Here is a 19,298-nt window from a genome sequence, read left to right as displayed (position 1 = left end):
TATTTTTTTGCCATCTGTAATGATTATTTGCTTACATTTCTAGAGGAGCCTGCTCAGCCTTCCCTGTCAAGCAATGAAAGTATACCCAATTACTGCAAAAATGATGATGGTGATATCTTCCTTACTGCTGAATCCTGGAAACCCAATGTATGTACCAGTTGTATTTGTCTGAATGGAGGGATCAGCTGCTACTCTGAATCTTGTCCTCCAGTCTCCTGTGACAGACCTGTTTTGAGAAAAGGACAATGTTGTCCATACTGTATAGGCAAGTATTTATGGCCTGAAAATCTCTGATGTCTTTGCCAGCATGATTCCTTTTTTTTAAATGGTTTTCTGTTGTGATTTAAATGTATATATGTCTATTAATAATTAATCCTGTTTGTGTTTTAATTGTATTCTTCTTTTATCTAAAATATTAGTGTATGCCTACTTGAGTCCCGTTTTTGAGAGATATATCCAGTTATTGAACAGGAAAGATAGGAGTATAATGGGAAGAGGTTTTTAAGGTCACATTCAATATTGTGATATCGTCCCAATGTTTGTCTACTGTTCTTTCTGAAGTCTAGTGTTATTACTGTGAATTGTCATATAATCATTAGTTCCATCATTGTTTTGCTGTTTCTTTCCAGGGTGGCTGGAGGGCGGGACAGAGTAGTTATCAATAGTCATTTGTCATACAGGCTTGATATAGATAATCTGGTTCTCATAATATTTATTTATTTGATCAGTCATATGACCATTTCAAAATAAAACACAAGTAAAAAACAAGGCAACAAGGTGATAAGTCAGAATCTTATTTTCCTGGTTCTTCTTTCAGGAAATCTGCTCTTTTCTTAATAGCTTTCAAAATAAAAAGGCTTACTCTGATTATGCTGGATCTTTCCTGCCCTTGCAAGAGGGGTGTCAGAATATCATTTCTGTTGGGGGACCTGCAGTTGGATAATATTGGATGTAAATATCTGTCTCGCAGTTCGGTGTATGCTGGACAGTCAATTAAGAAATGTTCAATGTCTTCCATTGTTCGTTCTCCCCAGGCGCAGAATCTCTCACTTCTTGGGATGTTACCGTAACGCCCGGTTTGCACCATAGTACCGAGTTGTTCAAACCTAGCCCTAGTATATATTCTTCTTAAGGGTAGAGGAAGTGGAATAGTTAGGTAGTGCTCTAAATGACTATTCCTTTTGTGGGAAGCTAAAAACCTTGTGGCTGAAGACCTACCTATGCTCTCTAGGTCCAGCTGTGCATAGACATCCCTAATGCGCTGCTTGAGCACTTGCCCTGCCCCCGGACCCAGAACACCCAGAAATTGCAAAGGCAGACCGAATCCAGCCAGCTCATTATTCAGAGCCGCCATCCACGATGACTTCTAGTCATATAATCTGGTTCATTACATTGGGAGAATAATATTTAAATAGTTCATGAAATAAGGTTGACTAAGCGGCTAGAGAAAATAGGCCCATATTAGTATAGTATTTATATCCCACTTTCTCTCTCCCAAAAATCCTACAATATGTAAATTAACATCCAAAGCATACAAACATTAAAATAGAATTAATGGCTCAATATTAAAAGTTTCTTTGTTAAAAGACTTCCTGAAAAGAAAGGTTTTAGCCTTCCGTTGGAAGGACAGCAAAAGGGGGTCAATCTGGCTTCCCTGGACATGTAGTACCAGAAGTGAGAGGCAGCCCCCAAGGAGGCTCTCACATCTCCACCAACCAAGCTTGCAATGGTGGCGGGATTGAGAGAAGGGCTTCTCCTGAGGATCTCAGGGCCTGGGAAGTTTCTTACCAGGAGATACGAGCTGCCAGAAAGCCCAGACCTGAGCCAAATAGGGTATTGTAAGTCATAACCAGCACTTTGAATTGCGTCTGAAAAAGACACTGGCAGGCAGTGAAACTGTTGCAATGGGTATTGTGTGCTTCCTGTAGCCACTCCCAGTTAGCCACCTGGTCACAGCTCTTTGAACCAGTTGAAGTTTCCAAACACTCTTCAACGGCCACGTAAAGCACAGTACAGTAATCCAAATGAGATGTAACTAAGGCATGTACTACCATGGCCTGATCTGGTATCTTAATTAATGGGCACATGTTGTTTTTGGACCCGACCAAATAAGAATTAGACATTATTTGATCCCGTTGAAATCATAGAACTTGAACTAATTTTTAATTTAATTATTTACTTAGTACCAATTGAACTTAGGCTTCAGTTACATGGATACACCAGATTGGCTACATCCTCCCTCCCCCCCTCCCTCCCTCCCCCCCCTCTCCCTCCCTCCCTCTAATCCATAATACCAAGTGATACAAGTTATATATTGTTTTGAGTCCATAGTCATTACTAGCAATGGAGAAGAATTTCTTTATTTATTTACTAGGCCTGTTTGATCAAGAAAAAATTTGTTTCTAAAATCGATTCGTAATTGGGGTGTTTTTTTGTTTCGATATTTAAAATATTTACAAAACTTTCCAAAAAAAATGTTTTGTTATTTACGAAATTTCGTAAATATTTACAAAACATTTTTTAAACTCCATTTGCCTAGTATTTTAAATATCGAAATTTTTTCTTGATCAAACAGGCCTACCAACAGACCTCTGAGGATGCCTGCCATAGATGTGGGCAAAATGTCAGGAGAGAATGCTTCTGGATTGGTCATACATACAGCCCTGAAAAGTAAACTCACACAACCGGCCTCCCGCGCCATCCAATCGGCTCCGCCGGCTCCTGCGCCCTCCTCCTCCTCCTCCTCCTCGGGTGAGCGCGCGCGCGCCATCCAATCGGCTCCGGCTTCTGCGCCCTCCTCCTCCTCCCAGCTGTGTTGCAGGAAGTGCTAGGAGGAGGAGGAGGAGGAGGGCGCAGGAGCCCGATCCGATTGGATGGCGCGTGCGCGCTCCGCTCACCTTTACAACCGGCCTCCGCTCCTGCTGTTAGCCCCGCGCGCCATCCGGCTCGGGCTCCTGCGCCCTCCTCCTCCTCCTCCTCCTCCTCCTCCTAGCACTTCCTGCAACACAGCTGGTAGGAGGAGGAGGAGGAGGAGGGGGGCGCAGGAGCCCGAGCCGGATGGCGCGCGGGGCTAACAGCAGGAGCGGAGGCTGGTTGTAAAGGTGAGCGGAGCGCGCGCGCGCCATCCAATCGGATCGGGCTCCTGCGCCCTCCTCCTCCTCCTCCTAGCACTTCCTGCAACACAGCTGGTAGGAGGAGGAGGAGGAGGGGGGGGCGCAGGAGCCCGATCCGATTGGATGGCGCGCGCGCGCTCCGCTCACCTTTACAACCGGCCTCCGCTCCTGCTGTTAGCCCCGCGCGCCATCCGGCTCGGGCTCCTGCGCCCTCCTCCTCCTCCTCCTCCTCCTCCTAGCACTTCCTGCAACACAGCTGGTAGGAGGAGGAGGAGGAGGAGGAGGAGGGGGGCGCAGGAGCCCGAGCCGATTGGATGGCGCGCGGGTGAGCGCGCGCGCGCCATCCAATCGGCTCCTGCCACGGTGCACTCACTGCTGGGGTGCTTGGGAGCGCCGGATTGGCTCCCAGGCACCAGCACATGACCACAGCACTGAAGTCAGCACAGCAGCCGCCATTCCATTTACGAGACGAGCTGAAGCTCGTAAAAAAAATGGGGCTGCTGTTTCGATATTTTCAAACCCTTCCGGGTTTGAAAATATGTTTTGATATCACGTCGGATATGCAAAAAAAAAACGATTTAAATACGAAATAACGAATTAACGAAACAAAACCGACAGGCCTATTATTTACTATATTTGTATACTGCCCTTCTCAGCCTGCAGGCAACTCAAGGCGGTAAAAATTGGCTCATTTTCTGGCAGAAAATAGCTTTGTAACTGTTTTTTAAACTTTTAATTTTATCTTCTTTTTCAAGAAGATAAAATTGGCTCATTTTCTGGCAGAAAATAGCTTTGTGACTTTTTAAAATGGTGTGGTATCCAAAACTTTATGGCTGAGAGCCTTTTGGCTAGCATTAACTGTATCAGTAAAATTGCTGGCAGTAACTTGAGAGACAGTGGCATAATTAAAATTATTATGAGCCAATAGCAGTAGGGGAGATTGGAGAGCAGAGAAGGCATATCCGGGGGGGAAACTACCTGCTGGAGTCTCAGTTGCTTGGGAGCCAACAGCATAGCATTCTACCTCAACAGATACAGCTTCACTTACTCAGAGGAAAAAACAATCCAATCTTTCAATAATATTTGAAGGCCATGATCTACATTTTGGATGGCACGCCTGTATATGGTATCAAAAAGCAAAAGTACATACAGATCACCATTTTATAAGACGAGCTAAACTAAGTGTAGGGAATAAGTACAAAATTAAATTATGTCCAAAAGAATCCATTATCCATTTCAACAGAAGATGTGTTTTACAAATTAGGTAAGAAGAAAGGGGAATATTGGATTACATACAGAGATTTAATAATATATGAAGATGATAAATATCGATTTTAAACCTTAGATGAATTGATGGATGCAGGACTTCACCTACAGTGATACAAATATAGACAACTGACAGAAAGATTTACATTGGTCAAAATATTGGAATTGAAAGAGAACAATCAGAATTTGAAAAAGAACTATGTACTAATGAAGAACATCTTGTTAGAAATATATATGGTATTACTGAAGATGGAAATGGAGCCAGAACTGATAAAGAAATGTATGATTAAATGGGCACAAAATGTCAAACACAACATAAAATTAGATAAATGGGGAAAATGTGGACTATTGACTTAAAGAAAAGGTTTGTGGTATGGCCTTAGAGAAAATTTTATAAAATAACAAACAGGTGGTATCTCATCACATCAAGTGGAAGGGGATTACAAGTGGAAAAAGTTTAAGAAGCCCTGTTCTAGTCCAAAAAATAGTCTATTCACAGTTTTTGAAACTCCAGGTCCCATCAGGCTGGCTACTCCTGCTCTAGAGATTCCATTAAATGTGACTTTGTACTCAATTCCCCCATCCCTTCTACATATGATTAAAATTGGCTTTGGATCTGGTGACTGTACTTCTTCACGACCATTTCTTTACTGTGTTTCCCTCATCATGGATACAGTTAAATACTTACATTGTTAAATGGTTGTGGCTTCAAACATAGGTTCTTCTCTAGCCCTGGATATTCAAAACTTTCTTCACTCCATATTGAGGGCTATTTTTCAGTAACTTATATATCAGTAACATATATATGAATTATTCTTTTTATTTGATATTTCCCATCTTTCTCCCAACATAGAGCCCAAGGAGTCTTACAATGCAGATTAAAAACAAATTACAGATAAAATGCAGTGGTGATTGAAAAGTTAATAAGAATATGACTTTGAACATCTTTTGATACTTTTTATACTCCCTAATGGAATAGTTTCATTAACATTACACAGACACTTTCCTACACAACTAGAATATTGGTGTGCTGGCCTACCAAAGGAAGGAAGTATCAGAAGTATCCAAGCAGACTGTATAATGTCATTTTCACATCCAAATCATGACAATATTCTCTCAACAGAAGACACAGCATCAAAGAAAGCAGTGTGCCACTTCAATGGAAAAACATACGCTGATGAAGAACGCTGGGATATTGACAGCTGCACACACTGCTACTGTCTACAGGGCCAGACCCTTTGCTCCACAGTTAGTTGTCCTGCACTTCCTTGTGTAGAACCCATTAACGTGGAAGGCAGCTGTTGTCCCATGTGCCCAGGTAAGCTATATTCATACAGCTTTCCATCATAAATATATTTAGAGTTTACCAGGACTTTTTTGCACTTGCCTCAAATAGGAAAATATTCTGCAATAACTACTGAGTGATCGGATTGTGTCTTTGGAGCTTTCTATTAATTGTCTTACAGTTCAACCACTAGCTGCTGAGGAAAGTGGATTGCAGAGCAAATGTCTCTTAAGCTGATAATTAACTAATGTTTTTTTTAATTTAGCTCAAAATATCACGTATTTTGAGTTGGTACATAGAATAGTTTGTTTTCTTTTTGAATAACTTACTCATACAAATTATTTAATAAGATGAAGTACCTTTTTATTTAACACTATTTAAGTTTACTTTGCCTCATAGTACTTTCTAGAGTACTGAGCTGGAAAACCCATCTGTTTTGGTTCCCCATTCCCACATCACCCTCCATGAATGTGTGAGGGCAGACTGGAGAAGGATCCTTATCACCAATCCCTTATTCAGTGCAGTAACAGGCTAACAGTCAGTGTGCCAGAAGAAGAGCAATGGCTTCCTGCAGCTACATAACTCTAGGCAGCATTATCTTATCAAAATCTAGTTACTTAAAAAGCTATTGATGTTGCTCAGTCAGGGCTGCTTCATTATGTGTTCTTTTAGACAGAGAAAAAGAATCTGCAACAATGCAGTAGCCCTGATGCTCCTGCTATTTTTCAAAGTTTATGTATCTTTGCATTAACACATAGAGGCTAGATTTTATTTGTAGTGACTCATAGCACTACTTTGCTATTATCTTATTGTTCATCTGTTTTTAATATTCGGTGAGGATGTCTTGATGTTCATAATTTATTCATATACAATAGGAAACATCTTACAATGGTACCTGATTTCTTTTTTTTAAATTATCTGGGTCCAAATTGCTTAGATCAGATTACCAAATAATATGACTCACTGCATGGATAAAGTATTTAAAGCTGTCTTAGACCACAGTTCTTTTGCTCTGCATAGGCTTAATAATTTGAATAGTTGAAAGCAAAATTGTGAATACAATGGGTGCTTTTGGCTTTGACTTGGTAAAGATATAATGTCTTTAAGAATCCCTCTGACAAACATTTGTATTTTATAGAAATGTATGTACCTGAACCTACCAACATTCCAATTGAGAAGACAAATTATAGAAGAGAAAATGAACTGGAAGCACCAGTGTGGCCAACACCCAGTGAAAATGATATTGTTCATATCCATAGGGGTAACCTTTATTTCACTTATATACTGCTGCCATGAATAAGATTGTTTAAAGAATCATAGAATGACTGTTGGAGACTTTTTAATTAATCTACAGAAAACAAAGATAACAAAATTTTACTATAGGATTGCTGTAGAGAAACTAGGAGAGGTCCCCCTTTCTTCTGAGAGCTGTGCTTTCATACCTTAAGTGGCCAGGTGGCCACTTCTGGTTTTGCCAAAAGATGATACCTTTGCGCCTTAGAATAATTGGGTTATGTCCTCTGAGGACATTTGGTGAAGAAATTTTCTATTTTGGTAGCAAACAAAATGCCATGAGAGCTGGAGGCTGCAATTAGCATTCTTAACTTGGAGTTTCCATAGCATACTGTGGCCCTAATTCTTCATAGATGCTGAAATGGACTTGGTTTGAAGGAAATGCTCTCCAAAATTTCACAGTTGTGCCTAGCTATATACTAAAGAAAGATTCCTAGAAATGGATGAGTGAAAGTCCATAAACCAGTAATTAAGATGCAATGAACATAGAAAACACTTGCATATACCATGTTTTAGTATTCAAAGGGGCATGTCAGACAGGCAAAAGGTAGATCAGGATGTACTGGTAGATCTCTGAGTGAGATACAAGCGATTGGCAAGGGACTTGGATTCACTAAGCAATAAAATGACATTAGAAAGATTTAGAAAGACTGAATTGGACTTCCGTGCAAAAAGCTGTGTCGGTTCAGATCTGGTTGTTGTTGTTGCTGTTGTGTACCTTCCAAGCCCTTTCCAACCTGTGGCACCCCTAAGACAAGCCCATCACAGAATTTTCTTGTCACAATTCCTTCAGAAGAGGGTTGCCATTGCTTTCCTCTTAGGATGAGAGGGAGCGACTTGCCCAAGGCCATCCAGTGGGCTTTATAGCCAAGTGGAGATTTCAGCCCTGATCTCCAGGGTTGTAACTCGACACTCAAACCATTACATTACACTGTTCCTGAAGCCTGGTACAGAACCACTACGTTACACTTAATCCTTAGCTTCAGACTTTGCTCAGAGATATTATCTTCTTTGACTCTTACATGTCTGAACCTGATTGGTGACAAATCTGAATCTTGCTCTTCCCTCATCTAAATAAATCCTACCCAAATCTACACATTTCTCATAAGATTGCTTGTAATGTCTTAGCAAGCCATAGTTTAATATCATGGTAATTATTAATGGAGTCTTTGCTTGGGTTTAATTTTAAAAGTACTTGAATAAACTGGGTTGTTGTAGGTTTTTCCGGGTTATATGGCCATGTTCTGGAGGCATTTTCTCCTGACGTTTTGCCTGCATCTATAGCAAGCATCCTCAGAGGATGCTTGCCATAGATGCAGGCAAAACATCAGGAGAAAATGCCTCCAGAACATGGCCATATAACTCAGAAAAACCTACAACAACCCAGTGATTCTGGCCATGAAAGCCTTCGACAATACATACTTGAATAAAGTTATTTTGCTGCTTGATTGAAGATATTATACAGTTGTTTGGTGCTGACCTGCTTATTCATCCTATGCAGATATGGGTCACCTTCAAGGGGATTACAGAGAAACCAGAGGATCACAACCTAATACAGAGGCATCTCTTAGTTCTCTTGCTTGGGTGACAGTGCCCATCATGACAGCCCTCGTTCTCATAATAGCACTTCTACTTGTCAACCAGAAAAAGCAGTGGATACCAGTATCATGTTACAGACCTCCAACAAAAGTAAGTGGTTAAATTGATGCCCTATATTTATATAGTAGACCGTCTTTCTTATCCTTCAGGTACTTTTGTATAAAGAATGCAATGACCAAAGGCCTGTCTGCCAGAATGTGAACGTAGAGAATGCAGCAAATACAATCCTCTCCTTTTCTCTTCATGTTACTATGGAAGTCAAGGGCTTCCATTCGTAGTTTGAAGTTAAATGGTGCAGCACCCACCCCCTGGCAGACTATTTAGAAGCATTGCTTCTTTTCTTTTCTTTCTTTTCTTTTTTGTGCCAGAAGAAATTTTGGGGGGTTTTTTGGTATTATTTTGCCATTTGGCTTATATTTTCTGACTGCAATCCATTGTATGCTGGCAAAGAGCCTCACCAGCATATTTCATGGCATCAGGGAGGGAGGAGGACATCCCTGCAGCATGAGGCAGTAAAGGCAGCTTTGGGTGGTACAGCTGTACTCGCTTACTCAGCTGGCATGTGAATTGGTCCATTATACCGCCTAGCCTCTGACGCAGAGGCTCTAGGATAGCAAGAAACAGTTGTATAAGGGAATTTGGCTACTGCCTTCCACAAGCATTGACAATATAAAACCATTTCCAAAGAGTGTGTCAACAGTCTTATTTTCTTTATTGTCATGAGGAGATAATGGATCCATGGCAATAAATTCCCAGTACAAGTCCATTTTGAATTTGATTGTGCCAGTGACCCGGAAATCACCAATGAAAACATGACTAACATGTTTTCCACATAATCTCATTCACCAATCTTGTGATTACCAGAAAAGGAGGTAATCAGTATTTTTTCCTAAGATACTTCTTCATCCACTTTCCCCCATTTTTATTCTTAGTTGCTACAGTTTCTCTCTCTCTCCTGCTCTTTTTCCACCTCATTTTATCTACCATATTAATATGATACCTGAAGACTGCAGAAGCAACTAGTATCATAATTTATCAGATTTATGCCCATAATAAGTGTGGGCATAAATCTGCCATCTATCATGCTCATTTTCATAGAATGTGAATTGAAATAACTACAAAAGTTTTGGCCTACAGGGTGGGCCAAAACTACTTCCTCAGAGGAATCAAACACAATTCACTGAGTTCACATAGTAGACTGAATTGTCTCTTGTGCCTTGTGCGGTCCCTAGTCTGTGACAACTTACATCATAATGGGTATATGTGTTTTATATGCCACAGGCTTATTTATTATTTAGATAGTTCAATTGACTAGAAAACTGGGGACAAGGTATCTCTTTTTCTGCTGCTTTATTAGTCCAAATGATGAAGTTGCTCATCTGGTAGAGAATGGCTCACTTTATTCCAAAGCATGTGTCCTGATTTATTTTTAAGTAGGAACACGACTATATCTGTAAGTTTACTATATTGTGCTTTCTGTTTCCAAACAGCCTTCCTGCCTGAACAACCAGCTGGTTTATGTGGACTGTAAGAAGGGTACTATGGTGCAAGTGGACAGTTCTCAGAGAATGCTTAGAATTGCTGACCCAGACTCAAGATACAGTGGATTCTACAGCATGCAGAAACAGAACAACTTACAAGCAGACAATTTCTATCAGACAGTGTGAGAAGTTGCACCCTTCCTAAGAAATTAAGAAAAAACAAAGACCGAGTCTGCTATTTAAAAAAAAAAACCTAGAATTGTGCACTTGCTTAGTGGATTGTATTGGATTTGTGACTTCATGTACAGCTCTAAGACCTTCCTGGGATGAGCTCTGACTCCTTCAGAACAGGCATTCCCACTTCACCTTGTGATAACTGACCAAGTTTTTTCTTGGAACCAAAGTTCTAAAATTTCGGATGTTGTGCTTGTAACTATAATAGAGATTGTTTGGGATGGGGAAGCTGGAGTTGAGCTTGAATGGCTATAACAGGAAGCGCTAAAGAAGAAAAGCTGTTGAGTTTACCTTGGAGTCAAAGAATTTAAAGAATATAGCTTTTTCCTGACACTCCAAAATTTCATTTGTTGCAGTGAAGTATAAGCGTAACCCTGTTTGAAGTTAATAAGAAAGTTCGGGGGTTTTTTGGCTGTGCTACAAAAATATATTCATAGAAAGTACCTGTCTCATCAAAGGTGCACTAAAACTGCAACCATGTTTTTTCTACCTGATCAGAAGCTGAAATAGATTATAACCTAACAAGGAAAACATTAAAGCAGAAACACATAGGGCAGATTTATTGAAGACATGTACAATTATACATTGTGCTGCTTTTTGTTTTTCCTTTTGATGCTGATTGTCCAACTTACGGCAGTTAGCAAATGGCTAATGCCTGTATAATTCCTGATTTGAGCACTGGATCTTTTGAAAACAGTATTGGAGAGGGAGAGGAAGGAAGGAAAAGTTAAATACCATCTGATAATGGAATTTGTGTGTGTGCGCGCGCGCGTGTGTGTGTTTTCTTTTTATCATTGTTTATACATTTCAGGTGGTTTAGGCTCCAAGTTATTATTGGAGAAAAAAGATTTTGTTCGATGAAGATCTTGCTCAGATTTTTTTTAAATCATGTTAAAGGGGTTTTTTTTCTGGTTGTTAACTGATTATGCAGACTAGAAGCAACTTCCATGCTAGGAAGTTGCTTAATTTTAATTGTATGTTACTCAAGCACCTTTTTGGAAGCTCAGAAAGAAAGGAGATCATGCTTCTCTAAAATTTTAGCTTTATAGAAGTATTTATGTAAATATAGTTTTGCTTAAAATAAAGCATTTGTATGTCTTTGTGTGTATACATGTGTGTGTATGTTTATGTATATATATATGTACATATGTATGTGTATATATACATATACACATATATACACACACTATATGTGTATATATATATGTATATATACAGTATATATATGGTATTTATATATACAGTATATATCAGTATAATTTTGTAATTTTTTCCCTGTTGAATGTATTTTGAACTGAGATTTTCCCAGAACAGTAACACAGGCATTCCATATTATTGCTTCTTCATCATTTGTGCTTAGAGAAGACAAGATGAGAGTATCTCATTCTACCTAGTTTTATTTGATTTGGAGGTGTGGGTATGCAAGTGTGTGTCTGTGTGTGTGTGCGTGTGACCTTATGTTTGCATACGTGTACCATATGTGCACAATTTTAGCAGTAAGCATTATGCTTGCTACTTGCTACATTTCAGGGTTTGGTTTTGTTTTCTTTTTCTTTTCCTGCACAGCCTTAAAAAGGCCATTACTTCAATGCTTTGGCTAGGTACACTGATAGCATATACTGGCAGCACTAATCAGTTTGGCAGAATAATAGCATCCGCACTTGGATATTTTTAAAAACAGTTGTTTAAAACAACTACTGGAATCCACAACTAGCTGGAGGTTTGTTGCAACTTGACTCATTACTTTTAACTGTATCGTTCAACATTATTTTTTTCCAAACAGGTCTTGGCACTTTTATACTAACTTCCCATTTGTGTGTTGCCTCTTTCTTTTACAATTGCTTGTCATAAGACACAGATACCCAGTATGCTTAATGTGAAAAGAAAATGTATTTTTTGTAAAGGAACTCTCAAGTATTGTTGTAAATACTTGGTCAGAGGTTACTGAACTTTAAAACTGAAAAACCTAATTTATTATATGACCTAATTTATTAATCCGAAGATTAACAAATACCTTGTTTTTGAATATCAAAAAGTGTTCTCACTGTTCACATCAAAGAGAAATATAGGTGTATCATAAAGGTTCAACATTTTTTCTGTTATGAATTCAGGTTCCAAAAAACAAAACAAAAAAGGAAAAATGTATTCCCCTTGCAGCATTTTATGCTCAGTATAAAAACACTGAAACAAATATTAATATCCAGTTGTTACCCAGATTCTGTCAAGATAGAGCATCCATTCCTTTCATAAGAGTAAGCAGTCTTTATCCAGAAATTGTAAATGCTTGCTTTTATTTTACAAACAAGGCCATATTCTGAAAACTATTAGCAGGATATAGGACATGGTGTAAAATGTTATTATTTTATTATTATTATTTTATTATTATTTTGGAGATATTATTTATCCTATGTGCTGTATCCATTACACTCTTTTACTTTGATTCCTGTTGTGCTCTTGTAAGAGAAATGCAGATATAATTTTCTGAAAAAAAATAAAATAGATGCATACATGGCACTTGGAGTGCACTGCAATTCAGCAGATTGCTTGTTTACTTTTTAAAATGTAAAACGGTTTCTTGTAATTTGGCTCTTGGCAGCACAATAAAAATTAACTTGATGAACTTTTTATAGTTGTCAAAAACTTCATCTATACAATGTTGCTTGAAAAGTTAGTATTTTATCTTGCCATGTTTTCATTGTGATGTGTACTTTTATAAAAGAAGGACCTTTAACAAGATAACACAGTGGAATGAGCTCCTATTCAAGATTGCAGCCAGCCAGGCCCTCTGTCAACATCAGTGTTTCTATTCTCTCCAGGCTAATCTTCTATAGTATACTTATTCCTTAATGGACACTATAATCCATATAAGTTCATACTAATGTAAATTAGTCTTAAATTGTTCCTCCTTAGCTCCTTTCTGTTTTATATCATCTGGAGGTTTGCATTATGCCTTTCTGTTTTGTAAACAAAGGAAATCATTTGTTCACCCCAATCCAATAACTTCAGTTTATAGGAGTAAAACTGAGTCTCGAGCAGGACTGTTCCTTCTTACAAGATACTGTGACCGTGTTCTCTGCATTAGTACTAAGGTCAAGTATGTTCATATTACTAATCCAGCATTAGGTCTCATAATGCCCTCAATAGAGATTATATTTGCCTCCTTCCTTACATGTTTTGGACATTTGAAGCCAAAGCTCCTTGAGGAACCAGGTTCAGAATTCCAAAATGTGTATCACATTTCTCACAAGGTGGACATGGCCATGATATTTTGGGTGCTGGCCTTCACACCTGTGGTTTCTTCCTGCACACAATGGTCAGGGTGGTGCATTTTGTGGATCAGTCCAAAACACATCTCACACATGATCTAGCAACACCTTTGAGACTACAGTCAACCCTCCATGTTTGTAGGTTTGATTTTTGAAGATCTGGTTATTCAAGGAATTGTTTAATATGTTTCCTGTAATCTCTCAATCCTCTGGGGTGACACCGGACAAATTCTTTTGGAAGGCATACTGGAGGACCTAAAGATTTGCATAGTTATATCATTCAGATAGATAGATAGATAGATAGATAGATAGATAGATAGATAGATAGATATCCTCCAGCATGCTTCTGTTAGAACCTGGACCATTAAGTCACCTCAGAGGACCTAGAAAGATGTTCTCTCACATTTTTCTCACTTTTGAAAGTGATGGACTCCAGCATTATCACAGATCGACACTCTTCCCTGGAAAGGGGAACCTGTAAAGCATCGGCTTGTATTTTTAAAAACTCCCAGCACAGTCTTGGGGGAAAAAACATCAGCTACTTATTTCTTCAGCAGCTCTAGCCAGATAGGAATTCCACTTTGTATAAACACTAGGTAAAAATAGTGCTAACAGTTCTCTATAAAATTCAGATTTAGATATGGCCGACCAGTTAATACTATTTTAATGGATTTTTAATTTAATGTTTTTACTTATTATGTAATTATTGTGTTTTACTATGTTTTGTATGTGGGGCATCGAATTAAATTAAAAATCCATTAAAAATAGTATTAACTGGTTGGCCATATCTAAATCTGAATTCTGCGACCATTGTCATCATTTGTCAGTCTGCTACCAGAATGCCTGGTCCCACAACCATGTTTTCAACTTTCTCCTGAAGGAAAGGAGGGATGCAGTTGACCTGATTTCGCTGGAGAGCGAGTTCCACAGGAGGGGGGCTACTGCCGAGAAGGCCCGATATCTCATCCCCGCCAAACGCGTTTGCGACCAAAGCGGGATCGAGAACAGGGCATCCCCGGAAGATCTTAAGTTCTGAGGCAGGACATAGAGGGAGATATATTTGGACAAGTAAGCTGGGCCGGAACCGTATAGGACTTTCTAGGTCAAGACCAGGACTTCGAATTGTGCTTGGAACTGGACTGGCAGCCTGTGGAGCTGACACAATGGAGTAATCCAGTGACGTTCCAGTGAGTAATCTATCTGCCACCCATTGGACTATTGAAGTTTCCGAACAGTCTTCGTAGAGTGCGTTGCAGTAATCTATTCGGTATGTAACAAAAGCGTGGACCACTGTGGCCAGATCAGAGTTCCCAAGGTACGGGCACAGCTGGCACACAAGTTTTAATTGTGCAAAAGCTCTCCCGGCCATTGCCAAGACCAGGCTCAGCGATGAATCCAGGATCACTCCCAAGCTGCAAACCTGTGTCTTCAGGAGGAGTATAACCCCACCCAACACAAGCTGTAACCTTATGCCCTGTTAGGCATTTTGACTGACCAGTAGGACCTCTGTCTTGTCTGGATTCAGTTTCAATTTGTTCGCTCTCATTCAGTCTGACACAGCTGCCAAGCACAGCCTCAGAGATCCTGCTACAGCCCTTTCCCTGCTCCCATTCTTGGAGTCTGGAACATGGCACAGGGCAGCCAAATTTGCCCATCTGCTGGCCACAGAAGAAAGAGCTGCAGAAAGTTAACTTCTCCTTCCCTGTAAGAAAATAACAGCTCTGCACTGCCGTCGTGCATCTGGAAAAGTGATGGGAAACAATACAGGCATACTTCAGTTAAGAAAGGCTTTCACAATGAAGTTTTGTTTTGGTTTTAGGTTTTTTTAAGGCATCTTAGGCCAGCAATTTTCAACATGCCAGGCACTTGTAGCTTATTTGTGTCCATTGACTACCACTCTGTCTGTCTGTCTTTCTTTCTTGGAAAACTCTTCAAACTAGTGAATTGTGAAGTAGTCGCACTTCTCAATGTGGTCTTGAGGCTGATATGAAAATACAGAACCATAAAGAGGTAGATTGGGGAGCTTGAAGTTTACTGTCTGTAGCCCCGATAGCTGAATTAGCAGACAGGTCTTGCCCTGGCACATTAGCGGCAATATGATTCTGTTCGTATTATTTTGGAATAATTTATAATTTTGCATCTGTACAAATTGTCACACACAGTTTTATAGAAATTTGTGTCATTTTTTTGATGAGGAATGTTCTGGAGTGGAGGCAGAGGCTGATGTTTAGGTGGGAACCTTGTGTGTATCTGTCCCTTTAATTCACCTGAAAACATGGCAACCCTATGAATTACATGTAGTTTTTTAAGGCGAGAGATATTTGGAGATGGTTCCTTTCTACTCTAAATACATCATAAGGTGACCACCATAAGTTGGAAACAATTTGAAGCCAAGTAGCAACAAAATTTACGAAAATAAGAGATGGGAAAAGTTGGGAGAAAGCAACGGATTGTCACCGAGGTCAATCTCTGACTCATACATAACTTTTCTAAAGAGTTTCTCATCTCTACTGATAGATGGATATAGATAGATATCTCAAACCCAAATGGTTCACCAAATAGTTGTTCACCAAATGGTTCTTCATCCTGGAAAAAAGTGACTAGTGGGGGCCACAGGGTTCTGTTCAAGGCCTGGTGCTGTTTGACATCTTTATTAATGACTTGGATGAAGATTTAGAGAGTGTGCTTATCACGTTTGCAGATGACATTAAATTGGGAGGAATCAGAGGACAGGATCAGAATCCAGAATGATATTAACAGATTAAAGAGCTGGGCCAAAACTAACAAAAGGAGTTTCAACAAGGAGAAGAGTAGAATACTTCACTTAGACAGAAAAAAATGAAATGCAAACAGCATGGATGATGCCTTGCTTAGCTTGACAATAGTACATCTGAAAAAGAACTTGAAGCCTTAGTAAACAACAAGTTGAACATGAGCCAACTGTGATGCAGCAGCTTAAAAAGCCAATGGAATTTTGGTTTGCATCAAAAGGAGTCTAGTGTCTAGATCGAGGGAAGTCATGCTGCCTCTTTATTCTGCTTTGGTCAGGCCTCACCTGAAATACTGTGTCCAATTTTGGGCACCACGATTCAAGAGAGATATTGACAAGCTGGAAGGTGTCCAGAGGAGGACAATAAAATGATCAAAGGTCTGGAGACCATGCCCTATGAGGAACGTCGTAATGAGCTGGGTATGTTTAGCCTACAGAAGAGAAGGTTGAGGGGATGCCATAAGGGAGAGGCATATACATATATACATATACATATATATATATATAAGGGCTGTCCAAACACGCAAAAATTTGTTTCTGAACTCGATTCGTTTTTAGGGGTTTTTTCCAAAATTTTCCTTAAAAAAAAGTTCGATATTTACGAAATTTCGGAAATCATAAAACAATTACGAATCGATTACGAATCGATTCGTTAATGGCGGCCACGATCGCGCAATACGCTAAAAAAACTTCAGAAGCTTCCCTCTCCCTCTGTTGTTGACTGTTGGTGTGATAATTATATATTTTTCACTGAGAAAACAAACAGCAACCCTAAAACTTGCACCAGACATGCGGAAATAATAACGAATCAATAACGAATCAATTACGAAACGAATTGGAAAAATTCGTTTCGTTTTTTAGTTGCTCCTGAATGATTCAATATCGCTTCGTTATAAAAAAAAATAACGAATTTTTAACGAATTACGAAATTACGAAACGAAACCGCCCAGCCCTAATATATATATATATATAATATATCAATGTATGCATGTATGTATCACAAAGGCTGTTGCTAGGTGAAGTGGCCCTTTGTGATATTACTGAATTGCTGTTGCTAGGTGAAGTGACACCCTGTGATGTCACTGGGAAATAAAGATGACATGTATAAGGGATGAAAGAGCGACAAAGAGCATTCCCACTGTTGCTATAGCATGGCGATATTGTGAGGTAAGCCTTCTCAGAGATGGAGAAAAGAAAAATTAAGTGGGCAGCGGCCCCAACAACAGTGGAGCAACAGCAGGTACATACACTAGTTTATAATAAATAATGTAAGAAAATGGAAATCCAGGCAATGCTGGAGATATACTCTTTTCCAGGCACAAATGTGATAAATTCTATGAAACATTCCTACAAATGATTATTGCATGGAAGACCATTCAAACAGCACAACAGAGAAGACTGAAATAAGTTGAGGTTTCATCCTGTGCCGTAGGGTTGCCAGGTGTTACTTATGATGCAGATGTCCCTTTTAGGGCTAGTCCCTTACTATGAGGGATGTCCTCTATCTGATGGGTGGAAAACTTTTTGTTTTATGAGTTGAACATAAACTCACACCTACTCAAAATTCATACTTTGCAATGTGGGCTCTTCATAAAGACAGAAATAATAATTATTATAATGTGAGTCACCTAAGGGCTGAGAAAAGCAGTATAGAAATAAAGTAAATAAATCTTCAGGAAATTTACAAATTAGTTTCACACTGTTGTGCCTCAATGATATGGAATCACAGGCGTTCGTGCCAAATTTTCCATGGTCCCATAGCTCTGAGCCATGGCAGTTCAAGTGATGTCAAACCGCATTGATTCTATGGTGTGGATGCAGCAGTAGACCAGTATTGAGTCCACTACACCACACTAGCAGCATCATCATCATAATCCTCCTCTTCCTCCTAAGAATATTCCACACACACACAACGTACCATTGCAACTCAAAGCATCTGTATATCATTTATTTATTTACTTATATCCTTTATTTATTTACTGCTTCTTGGCAGGGGGTTGGACTGGATTGCCCATGAGGTCTCTTCCAGCTCTATGATTGTATGATTCTATTTTAATCGCAACTTTCTCCTAACTAAGGTGGCTAATTATATGTTTGACCAACTCTGTTGATGGTGCAGTCAAACACTGGTTAGATCAGATAAGGGCAAACCTGCAGGTGTTTTGGACTTCAACTCCCACTCCTAACAGTTGATAAAGTCCAAAACACCTGGAAGATCGAAGTTTGCCCATGCCTGGGTTAGATCAAACTAAATTAAGTGGAACCAGGCTCGTAGCCAGGATTTTGATTCGGGGAGGGGGGGGGGGGCTGAGTCTGAGTGAAAGAGGGTCTAGCCTAGCAAACCTTTTGTATCGTTACTCCAATACCCCCATGCATATGGGATATATTGAGTATGGTGATCAGATCATGATATGAATAAACATAACAGTTTAAATAATGCACCACTAAGGCCTTCACCATGAGAATTTCGGGGGGGGGGGGGCTCAAGCCCCTCAAGCCCCCCCCCCCCCCGGCTACATGCCTGAGTGGAACCATTGCCTGCTTGTCATGAAGAACGTTGGTAGCCCTTTATTGCCATTCTGGCAGTGCAGGGTGCGTCTACACCACTGGTTCCCAATCTGCGGTCCGTGGACCACCAGTAGTCCACAAGAACTAAAATATGATCCACGGCCTCGCCATTACTACACTGTTTCAACTAGGGTGACTGGCCTCGCAAAACACTCTTGTAGTGCCAAGACTTATTAAATATGGTTTTCTGTGGGTAAGCACTCACCAGGCTAAAACAGTGGCTCTTAATGAGGCATGCCACATTGGTATGAATCAATGGCTGATACCAATTGAGAGACTCCCTCCTGGGCACACAGAAAACTGGATGACTTGGAAGGCGCTGAACAGACTGCGCTCTGGCACCACGAGATGCAGAGCCAACCTTAAGAAATGGGGCAACAAAGTGGATTCCACAACATGCGAGTGTGGAGAAGAGCAAACCAC

At 39.8% G+C, this 19,298-nt stretch overlaps 1 protein-coding gene across 4 annotated transcripts in view; it reads left to right on the top strand.

The window, feature by feature from the left end:
• Nucleotides 1-12,896, top strand: part of CRIM1 (cysteine rich transmembrane BMP regulator 1) — a 128,483-nt gene extending 115,587 nt beyond the window's left edge. For all 4 annotated transcript variants that reach the window (XM_067464553.1, XM_067464547.1, XM_067464549.1 and 1 more), the window contains 5 exons: nucleotides 44-265; nucleotides 5,503-5,697; nucleotides 6,803-6,925; nucleotides 8,459-8,646; nucleotides 10,047-12,896. In XM_067464553.1, the coding sequence (XP_067320654.1) occupies nucleotides 44-265; nucleotides 5,503-5,697; nucleotides 6,803-6,925; nucleotides 8,459-8,646; nucleotides 10,047-10,223 (905 nt within the window). In that variant the 3' untranslated portion in view covers nucleotides 10,224-12,896. The remainder of the gene's footprint in view (nucleotides 1-43; nucleotides 266-5,502; nucleotides 5,698-6,802; nucleotides 6,926-8,458; nucleotides 8,647-10,046) is intronic.
• Nucleotides 12,897-19,298: the final 6,402 nt, after the last annotated feature.

The sequence above is a fragment of the Anolis sagrei genome, chromosome 1, assembly GCF_037176765.1.
Source record: "Anolis sagrei isolate rAnoSag1 chromosome 1, rAnoSag1.mat, whole genome shotgun sequence".
In the NCBI taxonomy this organism is placed as follows: domain Eukaryota; kingdom Metazoa; phylum Chordata; class Lepidosauria; order Squamata; family Dactyloidae; genus Anolis; species Anolis sagrei.
Note: the sequence above shows the minus strand (reverse complement) of the source record. Positions and strands in the feature narration are given on the sequence as shown.